The following is a 14,861-nucleotide window of genomic DNA, read 5'->3' on the forward strand; positions in this document are numbered from 1 at the left end:
TGGATTCACTGATTTTTTTGGAGGGTTTTTGTGTCTTTATCTCCTTCAGTTCTGCTTTGACCTTAGTTATTTCTTGCCTTCTGCTAGGTTTTGAATGTGTTTGCTCTAGCTTCTCTAGTTCTTTTAATTGTGATGTTAGGGTGTCAATTTTAGATCTTTCCAGCTTTCTCTTGTGGGCATTTAGTGCTATAAATTTCTCTGTACACACCACTTTAAATGTGTCCCAGAGACTCTGGTATGTTGTATCTTTAGTCCCATTGGTTTCAAAGAACATCTTTATTTCTCCCTTCATTTCATTATGTACCAGTAGTTAATCAGGAGCAGGTTGTTCAGTTTCCATGTAGTTGAGTGGTTTTGATTGAGTTTCTTAGTCCGGAGTTCTTGTTTGATTGCACTGTGGTCTGAGAGACAGTATGTTTTAATTTCTGTTCTTTTACATTTGTTGAGGAGTGCTTTACTTCCAACTATGTGGTCAATTTTGGAATAAGTATGATGTGGTGCTAGGAAGAATGTATATTCTATTGATTTGGGGTGGAGAGTTCTGTAGATGTCTGTTAGGTCCACTTGGTACAGAGTTGGGTTCAATTCCTGGATATCCTTCTTAACTTTCTGTCTCGTTGATCTGTCTAATGTTGACAGTGGGGTGTTAAAGCCTCCCATTATTATTGTATGGGAGTCTAAGTCTCTTTGTAAATCTCAAAGGACTTGCTTTATGACTCTGGATGCTCCTATATTGGGGGCATATATATTTAGGATAGTTAGCTCTTCGTGCTGAATTGATCCCTTTACCATTATGAATGGCCTTCTTTGTCTCTTTTGAAAGTTCATGGTTTAAAGTCTCTTTTATCAGAGTTAGGATTGCAACTCTTGCTTTTTTTTTGTTCTCTATTTACTTGGTAGATCTTCCTCCATCCCTTTATTTAGAGCCTATGTGTATCTCTGCATGTGAGATGGGTCTCCTGAATACAGCAAACTGATGGGTCTTGATTCTTTATGCAATTTGCCATTTCCTGTCTTTTATTTGGACCATTTAGTCCATTTACATTTAAGGTTAATATTGTTATGTTGAACTTGATCCTATCATTGTGATATTAGCTGGTTATTTTACTTGTTAGTTGATGCAGTTTCTTCGTAGCATCAGTGGTCTTTACATTTTGGCATGTTTTTGCAATGGCTGCTACTGGCTGTTCCTTTCCATGTTTAGTGCTTCCTTCAGGGTCTCTTGTAAGGCAGGCCTAGTGGTGACAAAATCTCTAAGCATTTGCTTGTCTCTAAAGGATTTTATTTCTCCTTCACTTATGAAACTTAGTTTGGCTGGATATGAAATTCCGGGTTGAAAATTCTTTTCTTTAATAATGTTGAATATTGACCCCCACTCTCTTCTGGCTTGGAGCATTTCCGCCAAGAGATCCGCTGTTAGTCTGATGGGCTTCCCTTTGTGTGTAACCTGACCTTTCTCTCTGGCTGCCCTTAAGATTTTTTCCTTCATTTCAACTTTGGTGAATCTGACAATTATGTGTCTTGGAGTTGCTCTTCTCGAAGAACTTTGTGGCATTCTCTGTATTTCCTGAATTTGAATGTTGGCCTGCTTTACTAGGTTGGGGAAGTTCTCCTGGATGATATCCTGAAAAGTGTTTTCCAACTTGGTTCCATTTTCCCCCTCACTTTCTGGCACCCCAATCAGACGTAGATTTCGTCTTTTTACATAATCCCATACTTTTTGGAGGCTTTGTCCATTTCTTTTTTCTTCTTTTTTCTTTTGGTTTCTCTTCTCGCTTCATTTCATTCATTTGATCTTCAATCATTGATACTCTTTCTTCCAGTTGATCGAGTCAGTTACTGAAGCTTGTGCATTTGTCACGTATTTCTCGTGTCATGGTTTTCATCTCTATCCGTTCATTTATGGCCTTCTCTGCATTGATCATTCTAGTTATCCATTCTTCCATTCTTTTTTCAAGATTTTTAGTTCATTTGCGCTGGGTACGTAGTATGTCCTTTAGCTCTGAGAAGTTTGATTGAAGCCTTCTTCTCTCAACTCGTCAAAGTCATTTTCCGTCCAGCTTTGATCTGTTGCTGGTGATGAGCTGCGTTCCTTTGGAGGAGGAGATGTGCTCTGATTTTTTTAATTTTCAGCTTTTCTGCCCTGCTTTTTCCCCATCTTTGTGGTTTTATCTGCCTTTGGTCTTTGATGATGGTGATGTACTGATGGGGTTTTGGTGTAGGTGTCCTTTCTATTTGTTAGTTTTCTTTCTAACAGTCAGGAACCTCAGCTGTAGGTCTGTCAGAGATTGCTTGAGGTCCACTCCAGACCCTGTTTGTGTGGGTATCTGCAGCGGAGGCTGCAGAAGATAGAGTATTGCTGAACAGGGAGTGATGCTGTCTGATTCTTGCTCTGGAAGCTTCGTCTCAGGGGTGTACCCCACCGTGTGAGATATGAGGTGTCGGGGTCTGCACCTCCGTTGAAAATGCAGAACTCACCCATCTTCTGTGTCGCTTGCCCTGGGAGCTGGAGGCTGGAGCTGTTCCTATTCGGCCATCTTCGAAACAAGACCTCTTGCATTTTTTGATTGCTTTTCTGATCAAAGAGTACCATATGTAAGCAACGTATGTGGATTGTGATGGAGTAATGTCATGCACACCTGGACTAAACAACGTGGTCAGCATTAATTGGGGATTTATTGGCATCCCTGATGCTAGTGGGCAGAGTTCTTAGAAGTTCTTAGTGGAGATAAATATTATAACACCTGATTATTGATACAGGTAAAAGCACAGAACAGCTGCAAAACCTTGGCATGGGGGCAATTATTTTTAGAAAAACAGGAAACCCAAAATCCCAAAAGGAACTAGGGATGCATTTTGAGGGAATATATATATGTTCGTGCATGGCTATTTGCGTCTTTGTGTGTGTATGCATATAAAATCTTCCTCTGGAAAAATTTCATGAATAAATGCAAAAGATGAATGAAGTGCTGGAGAATTTTTGCAACAGACAAATGATCATTTAACCTAAGTGGTACTAATAGTTGCTAAAATTGATTTTAAAATTTTGAACCATCCACAATAGATATGGTGAAAGAGACAGACTGTAGATGGTAAAGGAAAACAAATGCCCAGTCAAATAATATTAAAGCAAAAATACTAATACCATTGCCTACTCATCATGTTGGCAAGTGTTGAAAACCTGCTACCACCCAAGGAAAAAACAGGGTGGAAAGGCATTCCCTTTTTTATTGCATTTTTTAATTGTATTTTAATATTTGCTCAAATACGGTATGTTAGTTTCTTTTCTTTTCTTTTCCTTTTTTCTTTTCTTTTCTTTCCTGTTCTTTTCTTTTCCTCTCGCCTCCTCTCCCCTCCTGTGCTCTTCCCCCCTCTCCTCTTCCCTCCTCTCCTCTTCTTTTTTCTTTTCTTTTCTTTTTTTTTTTTTTTTGAGACAGAGTTTCACTCTTGTTGCCCAGGCTGGAGTACAATTGCCTGATCTCAGCTCACTGCAACCTCTGCCTCCTGGGTTCAAGCAATTCTCCTGCCTCAGCCTCCTTAGTAGCTAGGATTACAGGCATGTGCTGCCACACCCGGCTTATTTTGTATTTTTAGTAGAGATGGTGTTTCTCCATGTCGGTCAGGCTGATCTCGAACTCCTGACCTCAGGTGGTCTGTCTGCCTTTGCCTCCCAAAGTGCTGGCATTACAGGCATGAGCCACCACACCCAGCCAGTATTTCCAATACTAAATACTTTCAGTATTTTATTTATTTTAGTATTAGTCTCATTAATAAGACTGAATCAGTTACTCTAGGGTGAGTATTATCCGTTGTGAACTGGTAGATATTAAATCTAGGATTACTCCCCACAGGCTAACAACAATGTTAATGGCAAATGACAACACAATCCGATGGTTTCTGCTAGCTTTGCCCACTATTCCAGCTTAGCATAACCTGACTTAAAAGATCCCAACCAGAGAAAAAACATGACCACTATCTTAGTTACGTGGAATGCAGAAATTTTGATGTTCAAGACAATGAATCGTAGTCCAAATAATTGTTACATACTGAGTGTATCTATTGTTTCATTTAGTTATCCCAGTGACCTGATATATGAGATATTGCTGTTATGCTTTCTTTATACATGAATAAACTGAGATTTGGGGATGTTAAGTCCCTTGTCTGTGATCATATGTTTGGTGAAAGAGTAAGAGAAGGCTTTTCACGTGGAATCTGATGTGGTTTGGATTTGTGTCCCTGCCCAAATTTCATGTCGAATTGGAAGGATGGGAGGTAATTGGATCATGGCGGCAGATTTCCTCCTTACTGTTCTCATGATAGTGAGTGAGTTCTCATGAGATCTGATGGCTTAAAAGTGCATGGTACTTCCCTTTCCACTCTCTCTCTCTCTCCTGCTCTGCCATGGTAAGATGTAGTTGCATCTCCTTTGCCTTCTGCCATGATTGTAAATTTCCTGAGCCTCCCTGGCTACACTTCCTGTTAAGCGTGTAGAACTGTGAGTTAATGAAATCTCTTTGCTTCGTAAAATACCCTGTTTTAGATAGTTCTTTATAGCAGTGTAAGAACAGACTAATACAGGATCTTTCTCCCAATGCCAAACTCTTATTTCTGTAAATTGGTTGAGATCAAAAGCATCCACAGTGCATAAGTTGTAAATTTCCCAAAATTGCTGACTGTTGGCAGACTGTCTAGTGTTCATTTTCCTGCCTCACTGCTCAACACACCACCAAAGTTGCCTTAGACCCTTTTTCATTTCAGACAGCTTGGAATCTTTACTATTTTATGTGTCTTTGTTTACAGAATGACATCAGTGACAAAGTGAGACTTACATTACAAACACATTTTCTATCACTGGAAGTGAGAGACATCAGGTTTTGCAAGATTGGGCATTTGTTAAAATGTAAATATTCAAAAAATATATGCATAAATTATAATTTTAAATTAGAAATCTGTGTATGTGTAGCTTTATATTAGAAGAGTATATAATGGGTCAACATTTTTTCATTTTGTTTTTGCAGAACAATGGTTCTCTGCTTTGGTGCCAGAGTCACAAGCAGTGTTCTAGGGTAGATTTCCTATACCTGTATGAATGGTGCAAAAAACTTCTAATTTAGGAATAACTATAGTTTCACAGGAAGTCACAAAGAAAGCACAAAGAAATCATGTGTATCCATTTCCACCAATGGTTACACTTTAAGTAGTTGTAAACAATATCAAAAGCACAAATTAACATGCATGTAATGTATGTATATAATTTTGTGACATTTTATCATATGTAAGATTTGATTTGGGTAGTTACCACTGCTGTTAATATACAAGCATCAATGGTTCTATATACTACTTTGCTTTATGTTTTGTTTGTAATTTTGTGTTAAAAAGCTTTAAGAAGAAAATGCCCTCTGCTTAGGCAAGAGAGGATTTAATGTATTCCATTTATGCTTATGTAATTTTGTATGCATTTTCATTTATTTGTAGGAATTGCTGGTTAAATAATTTGCTACCTTTTTTTTTTTTTTTTTTTTGAGGTGGAGTCCCCCTCTGTCACCCAGGCTGGAGTACAGTGGTGTGATGTCTGCTCACTGAAACCTCCACCTCCAGGTTTCAAATGATTCTCCTGCCTCAGCCTCTCAAGTAGCTGGGACTACAGGCGCCCACCACCACACCTGGCCAGTTTTTGTATTTTTAGTAGAGACAGGGTTACACCATACTGGCCAGGCTGGTCCCGAACTCCTAACCTTGAGTTCTGCCCCCTGTGAACTCCCAAAGTGTTGAGATTACAGGTGTGAGCTACCGCGCCTGGCCAATAATTTGCTTTTTTTAATTAAACAGACTCTTTTCCATTTTGAGTATTCTTTGCTGCACACTAAAGAACATGATAAACTTTCTTATCTTACTCATTTATATGTTTGATATAATACATTTCTTACCTCAATCCCAATACACCACAACTTTTCCTTTTTTAATATTTTTATGATGATGCTCCAGCTCCTGTCCGAAGCGGGTTTTATAATAAGATTACGTTAATGATTAAAGTTTACAAAGTTTGCTAAAAACTTTGCAGCAACTTTGGGATCATAATAATGTTTGATAAAATTTATTTCATGGGATGGGTGTGGTGGCTCACGCCTGTAATCCCAGCACTTTGGGAGGCCGAGGTGGGTGGATCACAAGGTCAGGAGATTGAGACCATCCTGGCTAATACAGAGAAAATTTATCTCTACTAAAAATACAAAAAATTAGCCAGGCATGGTGGTGGGCGCCAGTAGTCCCAGCTACTTGGGAGGCTAGGGAGGAGAATGGCATGAACCCGGGAGGAGGTGGTTGCAGTGAGCCGAGATGGTGCCACTGCACTCCAGCCTGGGTGATAGAGCAAGACTCTTTCTCAAAAGAAAAAAAAAAAAAAATCTCATGGGTATTACTTTTAGTCCTAAAATAGAAATACACCTTTATTTTGTAAACAAAATTTAATCTAAGGAATATATAACATCGAAATAGCATATTTATGAAAAGGATCATTTTGTTAAAGGTCTTTCAAATACATACAATAAATTATTATAGAATCATATTACTAAAGTAAAAACTTTCATTTCTAATGATGCATTTCCACAATCATGCACAAATTTTGTCATTTAATACACATGAATGTTACTTTAAAATAGAACAGAATTTTTACGGGAATGTGAAATAATTTGGTGAGTGTAAACTTTGTTTATTTCTGTCTAGATCCTGGGCAGAAATGAAATGCTTGGTTACAATCCACTTACTCTTTTTATGTAATGTCTTAAGCATTTGCTCTGTCCAGACATTTTTGGGTATTAATTATATTGAGTGGTTGTCAGCTGGAACTTTGGATAACTTTTTTTATGCCATCATTGCAGATAAAGCACATAATGTCATGAGGTTGATTAAATTTCATAAGTATTCTTATTGTCCAGTTTTTAAAAATTATGTATTATAGGAAAGAGAATTTGTTACATTGGTATTACTTCTTATTTAAGCACTCATATTTTCCATATCCCATCAAGAAATTATCTTTTACAGACTTAGAAGGAATTTGAACTGAACAGGTTTATTTGAACTACTTTAAAAGTATTGCAGTGAAAAAAATTTGTACATTAGTAATTATAGATGGGTAAGCCACAGTTTGCAAATGATTAATCAAGGCTGCCATGAGAGACTGAATTTCACAAAAAAAGCAATTGTTTTTGTCAGAAAGGAGGAATCAATCAGTAAGTTACAATTAATCCCAACTGAAACTCTGGAATATATTACAAAGCTCACAGAAATTTAAGGGTTGTCTTTAACTTGGGATCCTTGGGAATCTTTGGGAATGAATCTTGTGCGTTAATCAAAATTTATCTGTTTGGGGTGTTATCACAACTGGATACCTGTGGATATAATTGTAGTTTGCATTTCTTTTGGCATTCATGAAGTACTAGGTGGGCTTTTTCTCTTAATGCATTAGGTGAACAAGGCTACTGGTAATCTGTAGTCACTCTGTTTTACAGATGGGGAAATTCAGGCACATACATATTTGATGATGGTTCTATAATCACTCAGCAAGCCAGTACAGGCATAGCAGATCCCTGTGTCTACACTGTTACATATGGGCCAACAATTCTGGAAACTAGTTTGTATGAATATAGGGAGAGAAAAGTCAGAAAACCCAGAAGCAGTGTTGATGATACAATTTTCTGTTGATCTATTTTGAAAAATTAGGTTTGCATGTTTTCTAGAAACCACACACTGTTTAATCGCTTCTGGTGACCATCTGCAAAGCCTGTCAGCTTCCCCTTCAGACCCCTTGTCGAATAAATCTAATCTGACCACTCTTTGCATCTCCAGCCTGCCATTCTCTCTAGCTGTGATGAATCCAAGAGCATCCTGTTGGGTCTCCCAACCTCCACTCTCACCCCAAAATGTCACATTTCCTTATGTTTGCTGGAAAGAACCTTTAAAAATATAAGTGTCATCACACTGCTCTCTACTTTAAACCTAATGATGCCTTTCCTTCTCACTTAGTGAATCCAAAGCCCTATGCTTATTCTCACTGGTTCTCTCTTGTCTGCCTGTGCTCTGCCCCCAACTTTGTTGTGGTGGTTGTTGTTTGTTTTTTTGAGATGGAGTCCTGTTCTGTGACCCAGGAGTGCAGTGACATGATCTCACCTCACTGCAACCTCTGTCTCCTGACTTCCAGTGATTCTTGCACCTCATCCTCCTGAGTAGCTGGAATTAAAGGCACTTGCCACAATGCCCAGCCCGTTTTTGTATTTTTTTTTAGTAGAAATGGGGTTTGCCATGTTGGCCATGCTAGTTTTGAATTCCCGACCTCAAATGATCTACCCACCTCAGCCTCCCAAAGTGCTGGGGTTACAGTGTGAGCCACTGTGCCCGGCCTCTGTCCCCAACTTAATCACCTTCTACTCTACCACTTCATGACTGCTTTCACCTCCACTCAGTATGTTCCTTCCCTTGCTCACTCACTGTCTTTGTTCAGGTCTCAGCAAAAAAGTCAGTTTCTTAGCCATGCCTTCCCAGGTCACCGTCCAACATACTTACAAGCTTTATTGTCCATACCATGCCCAGATGTGATGTTACAGAATTATTCCTGTATCTGCTTAATATCTGTCTCCTTCACCAGGAAAAAGTTTCATGGGGACATGCACGCTGTCCTCATTGTTCAGTGTGGTGTCCCCAAAGCCTAAACTGGTATTTGGCACATAGTAGCTGCTCAGCAAACATTTTTGGTGAATGAGTGAATGAAACAAACACTTATATTACATCACTATACCGTATGTCTTTACTGCATTACCTTCAGGAAAAATAGTAGCATGTAATCCATTCTCATAGTAACATAGTAAGTGTGTGACTTACTATGTTATTTAGGGAAAATTTGCTGTTATTTTTCCTATTGTGAAAGTTAATCATATAAATTGAGTCACTTTTGTCCTACCCAACTAAGTCAAGGGGCCGGGGGAGAAAACACAGGGCACATAACATTTCGAGAAGGTAATTCTCTGCAAGCCTGGCTACTCAAGCTGCCTGCCATAACCTGAAACTGGTTTTATCTATAGTTACTGAAACAAGCTGTTGCAACTTTAAGACTAATTTTTCTTTCTGTTGTTACTCATGAATCAGAACTTACCAGCTCCATAAAATTTTATTTGTGCCAGTGAACTTTTCTTTCAAAACAATACGTAACATCTCTCCTTTTGGTATAACCTCTTTGTTTTTTGGATATACTGAAGACCACCTGGTCTGTCTGTGTGCCTTGAATTGAAATTCTTGCTTCCTAAACAAAACATTTGAAATGTGGAGATTCCTCTCTGTGCTTCATCAGATTTCAAGACTATGCTGTGCTTGACATAATGGAATCAGCACTATGAGCCCAAGGGTTTGTAGCCCCTGCACCACTCAACCCTAGAGAATATAGAAGAGTACCTTATTGCCCAGCACAGGTCTAGGCCAGTGGTTCTCAACTGAGGGCAATTTGCTCCCCCAGCAACAATTGCCAATGGCTGGAAATATTTTTGGTTGTCAAAGTTGGAAATGAGGAGTTATTGACATCTAGTGGGTCAAAACCAGGTATGCTAATAAAGAACCTATACCGCACAGAAAGGCCCTCCCACAGCAAAGATTATCTGTCTCTAAATATCAGTAATGCTGAGACTGACAAACCCTGACCTACACATTTGGGGAGTTATAAAAGAAATTAAGAGCATGGTCCTCAGCAATTTTAATTTATTATATGAAAAAAAAAATAAATATGTTGTTTACTGAGCACAAGGTATGTGCCAAGTGCCATTTTAGGGGCTCATTGTGTCTAGGAATTCTGATTGTCATCAAGTACTCTCTAATACTGCTGAGGGAGGTTGCTGTTTGCCTCCTAATCTGGTTTCTCCTGTTCTCTGCTAATAGAAACCTCATTCCTCATCTGAACTCATTGTCACCTTGGGTTAAGCATCTATATTTTCCCAAGCTCCTTTGCTTCTAAATTTGGCCACTAACAAATTTTTTGCCCACGTGGAATCATTGCAAAGGACTTTCAAAAGGTCTTTTTAAAAAGGGAACTTATTTAGCTAGAAAATGTACTGGTTGTTCTTTCCCCCTTTGCTTTTCTTTTCTTGCTCTTTGCTGCTTGTTACAAGGCATACCAATGACAGGGGCCAAAGCAGCTGTCTTGTCCCATGAGGTACTTTTGAGGATGGAGTCCAGGCTGAGAATACTGACAAGAAAGATAGGAAGAACGTGGGTCTTTGAAATTATTGAGTCCCCATACCATCCTTGCATATGAAAAGGAAATAATTTTCTATTTTGCTTAAGTTACTCTTATTTTACATTTCGTTTTCCCTGTGAAGATGGAATTGTATGTGGGCATACTTAATCTTAGCATAATCTTGGAATGGCCACCTTCATGTCACAGAGGCTCAGGAAAGGTGGGTGACTTTCTTACAAAGTCATTTATCTAGTAAATACCAGTAAATTCTCAACACAGGATTTAAACTGAGTTCTGATGGAATTAAAAGCCAATGATTTTCTCATTGTATACCTCACACATAGGAAGTCTTACAGAATAACTTTTTTAAACTGATAAAAAATCTCTTGCTCAATTTGTGGTTGATTCTCTTGATGTGCTAAATTTTTTCCTGAGTCACTCTTATAGTTACTGTGAATAGTGTAATGTCCTGGCACAACTGTGGCCCAATTGTAGCAAACGAGCTGTATTTTCTCTTTCTTGCTTTTATATCCCTGTTGTCCAGTGGGAAGTCAGAAAGGTACAGCCTGAAGATAGCCCACTCTTCTAATTCAGCTTCATTTAAGGAATACACAGTAGATTCCTGGAGAAATAGATTCCTTAGAATTTTCTTTAGTAGGGTGGTTTTTTGTTGTTGTTGTTGAGAGAACACTTAACCCATAAGACTGCAGTTTGCCTTGGCCATTCTAAATAAACTGTTTGCAAAATTGACATCTAAACACAGTTTCAGTCTTGCATGATTAAGGTCAAACCATTAATTCATTCATTCATTCTTTTTTTTTTTTGAGATGGAGTTTCCTTCTGTTGCCCAGGCTGGCATGTGGTGCACCGCAACTTGTATCTCCCGGGTTCAAGCGATTCATGTGTTTCAGCCTCCCAAGCAGCTGGGACTATAGGCATGCACCGCCATGCTTGGCCTCCCAAAGTGCTGGGATTACAGGTAAGCCATCATGCCTGGTCAAACCTTTTAAAATATATCAAATATCTCCTAAAATGATGCCTTTACAATAACTTAATTTTGGTATTTCAATTTTAGTAGTAAGTAAATAATAGTATAATCTCTCTCTCTCTTTTTTTTTTTTTTTTTTTTTTCTGAAATGCAGCATCCTGAGTAGCTGGGACTACAGGCACCTACCAGCATGCCTGGCTAATTTTTGTGTTTTTAGTAGGGATGGGATTTTGTCATGTTGGCCAGACCGGTCTCAAACTCGTGACCTCAGGTGATCCACCTGCCTTGGCCTCCCAAAGTGCTGGGATTACAGATGTGAGCCACTGCATCTGGCCAAGGTCATCTATCTCTAATCAAGAAATAACTATATACCTTTGACTTAAAAAAATATGTATTTAAAATTCTATCTAAATAATCTTTGCAATCAATTTTTATCTTAACTGCATTTTTTTTTAGTCCAAGCCACCCTAAGAATTTTCTGGAATGAAATATTACTATAATACTGTAAAACACGCTGATAAAATGGGATATATTTCCATTGTAATGATATTTTTAAGTTGATCCAATCTTAAGAATGTACATTACTTCAAGAACTTGTTTTATTTATTCTTTCTTTCAAATAACAAATTGCTCCATGCCAAGGATACTGTGAATCAGATCCTACTTTTTTATATAGGATATATTATATCCCATATATTATAATGTGGTGGCTGTTCAGCACTTTCATTTGTGTTTCTAGTTTAACATTTTCTTTAAATACATTTCATTTGCTCATTCCAATACAGTTTGATTACTTCTGTTTCAGTAGTATTCATTGATCATCTACTATGTCCTAGACCCTAGTTATAAAGTGATTCTAAATGTAAACTTGGTCTTTGCATTAATTTTTGCTCACTGAGAAAATTCTAAGCTATTTTTACTTCACCCCTTCTTAAAAATTCATACAATATTTTTCATGAGTCTGCATTACTTGAGGACTTATATAACTACCTTCTCCCCCTTACTTTGCCCATTAGAGCATTCATGTACCTTTAGAATCCATTTCTGCTTTTCTCTTTGCTAAACTCTCAATTCTGGCTCTTTTCCAATGTTCTAAGGTTCCTGTGTATTCACCCATTAATGGTTAATATGTGAATGACTTAGTTTCTATCAGGCTCTGTTTATGGTCTCCCAGCTCAATTCTCATGTTCATTACTTATTTGATACTCTGGGATGGAAATATTTGATAAATAATGAGAAAACTGTTTGAATGGGTCACATTCACAGATCCTAGGACTGACTACGTTAAGTGTTAGATGGCTCCTCTCAGTAAGGGAACATGGGTGATAGAGACCACTAAGATCATTGTTTGCATGAAGGCTGGAGAGAAGAATTCTAAAGCTAGAGAGAATATTTTGGAATATTCCAGTGAAATTCTTTCATTGTGCACTTCAGGAATCTGAGGGCTAGAGGAATGATATATCCAGTCAAAAACAGCCTCCAGCTCAGAGGAAATGCTTTGTGTTAGATTCTATTTTTCGTTGTACATAATTTCCTTAAGGCTCACTTAGGAATGATTTGGAACATTTGACAGGAGATTTGAATTGATGGGCACAAAGCCCTTGTATTTAGTTACAGTATAGAGTCAAAATTTTTAAATGTCAAAATATTTTAATGAGCTGTGTTAACATCTATCTTTCCTGGTAGCTTTTTCCAGTAGAGAGGACAAATATCCTTCTCTCTACCCATCCAATGTTGATGACTTAACTACTTATAACAAAAGATGGATTATAATGAGAAAAACATACAAATTTATTTAGTTTTACATGATATGGAAGTAAATGATTAATTCCATATATTTTTATGGTAGCTTTGATGAAGAGTGGATACTGATGGAGAAATACGATAGGACAAAAGGGGTGTGATCTAGTGGAGATAAACGGGGGAATTTAGCAATGCCTGTTTTTCAGGTCCTCTCTGTGACCCTTCATCTTCAGAGATGAGCATGTTCCTTTCCTCCAGGGATCAGGAGACCCTCACATGAGTGTCTTCTGACCTGCTTCTTGGAAATGTTGGAAAAGCTTTCCTAAGCTGTATGCCTTGGGGGGAGAAGCATATGTGTGGGTGAGGAGGGGAGGTCAGAGAGACTTTCCTGCTTGTTTTTTTAAGATGCCAAGGTATTGTATTTTGAGGAGTGTGTCCTGAATCATATCATCCTTTTCAGTGTGACTTTCCTTTAAACACAGTGTTCTAGGATAGGGGTTAGCAAATGACTTCTATAAAAACATCAGATAGTAACCATCTTTGTCTTGGCAGCCCATATGGTCCCTGCTGCAACTACTCAACTCTGCTGTTGTGGCACAAAAGCAGTAGTACAGAAAACATAGACCAAGAAGAGTGACTGTGATTCAATAAAACATTATTTGTAGATACTAAAATTTGAATATCCCATAATTTTCACACATTATTTTACTTATTTTTTTCCAACCATTGAAAATAATAATAACTTAGCTCACTAGTTCAACAGAAACAGGTGGATTTGGCCTGTTGCTGTACTTTCTAAACCCTTGTTCTATGACATTACAGTCACACAGACAAACCAAAACCAAAACAAAATAATAAAAAATGCATTTTTCTGGCAATACAAAGACATATCTTAAAATATTTGAAGTCAAACAAAATGGACAGTTTCTGACATTGCTTATAGAACATTGTTTGTCAACCTGCAGGGATTTGAAATAATGAATAGTAAAAAAAACAAAAACAAAAACAAAAAAAAACCTTCAAATAAATCACAGTTAATTTTTGAAAAATCCAATGTTAAAATTTGATGATCAGAGTCAAGAAAAATTGTGAAAGACTTGAAAATTGGCAAAAGTAAAGATTATTTTTCTCTGTTGCACTTTTCCAAGTTCTATGCAGTGTTCACTGTCTTTGAACTATTTTTCACTTTGCAAATGGTAGAAAATTGATAATGCCAGTAACTTGTCCATGAAAATGCAAATAAATTGTGTCTAGTGGAATACACTTGACACTTCCTCCAGTAATACAACATTTTGCTTATATTTGTGAATCCATTCAGCACCAGCATTCCTTATTGACCCTATTCACCCATCAATCCCCCCAACCCCCACCCATCCATCTTAATCTATCATTTATCTATTTATCTTCTGAATTTTTCCTTTGAAACAAGTAAGACTATTGAATCAAATATGACTATTTCTTGAATTAAATAAAATCTGTGGTACATTTTCATCTTACATTTGTGTGAGAGTCATGTCTTCACTTTATAAAAGATTTCTCTTTTAACCTTCAGCTCAGAGTTATTTTTCAAAACCTTGACTCTAACAATGGCATGTCCCTTAGTAACAACCACTTATCTGTGGGAAGCCTGCATGCTTATCTTTCTGCTTTTGGGTGACAGAACTCACTGCCTTGATATGGGTGATACAACTCCAAACTGTTAGAAATTTTCCAACTTTATTCAGAACCAATTTTAGAGGTGAGGAAGACTGGTTTTGCTTGTATTAAAATCTGTATGACTTTATTTGCCATCTGTGAAATTTGTTGGGTGAAAACCCAACCTCTGAAACACAGCTGAATGTGACTATTGAAATTTTTGTTTTATATTAAATGCTTTCTGTGATTTATGTGATAATGACTGTAAATCCATTGTCC

General features: G+C 37.6%; 1 protein-coding gene across 17 annotated transcripts in view; it reads left to right on the forward strand.

The window, feature by feature from the left end:
• The window catches only part of LOC139360963 (thymosin beta-4-like), a 226,246-nt gene that overhangs the window by 74,731 nt on the left and 136,654 nt on the right, over positions 1-14,861 (forward strand). For 16 of the 17 annotated variants that reach the window (XR_011618533.1, XR_011618535.1, XM_071089474.1 and 13 more), the window contains exon 2: positions 11,044-11,195. Coding sequence is in view for 15 of the 17 variants with exons in the window: in XM_071089474.1 (XP_070945575.1) it covers positions 11,044-11,195 (152 nt within the window). In the remaining 2 variants the exon portion in view is untranslated. Of the gene's footprint in view, positions 1-11,043; positions 11,196-11,358; positions 13,899-14,861 lie in introns of those variants that run through there. The other variant, XM_071089473.1, reaches the window with a different exon arrangement.

Source organism: Macaca nemestrina, chromosome Y (assembly GCF_043159975.1).
Source record: "Macaca nemestrina isolate mMacNem1 chromosome Y, mMacNem.hap1, whole genome shotgun sequence".
Classification (NCBI taxonomy): domain Eukaryota; kingdom Metazoa; phylum Chordata; class Mammalia; order Primates; family Cercopithecidae; genus Macaca; species Macaca nemestrina.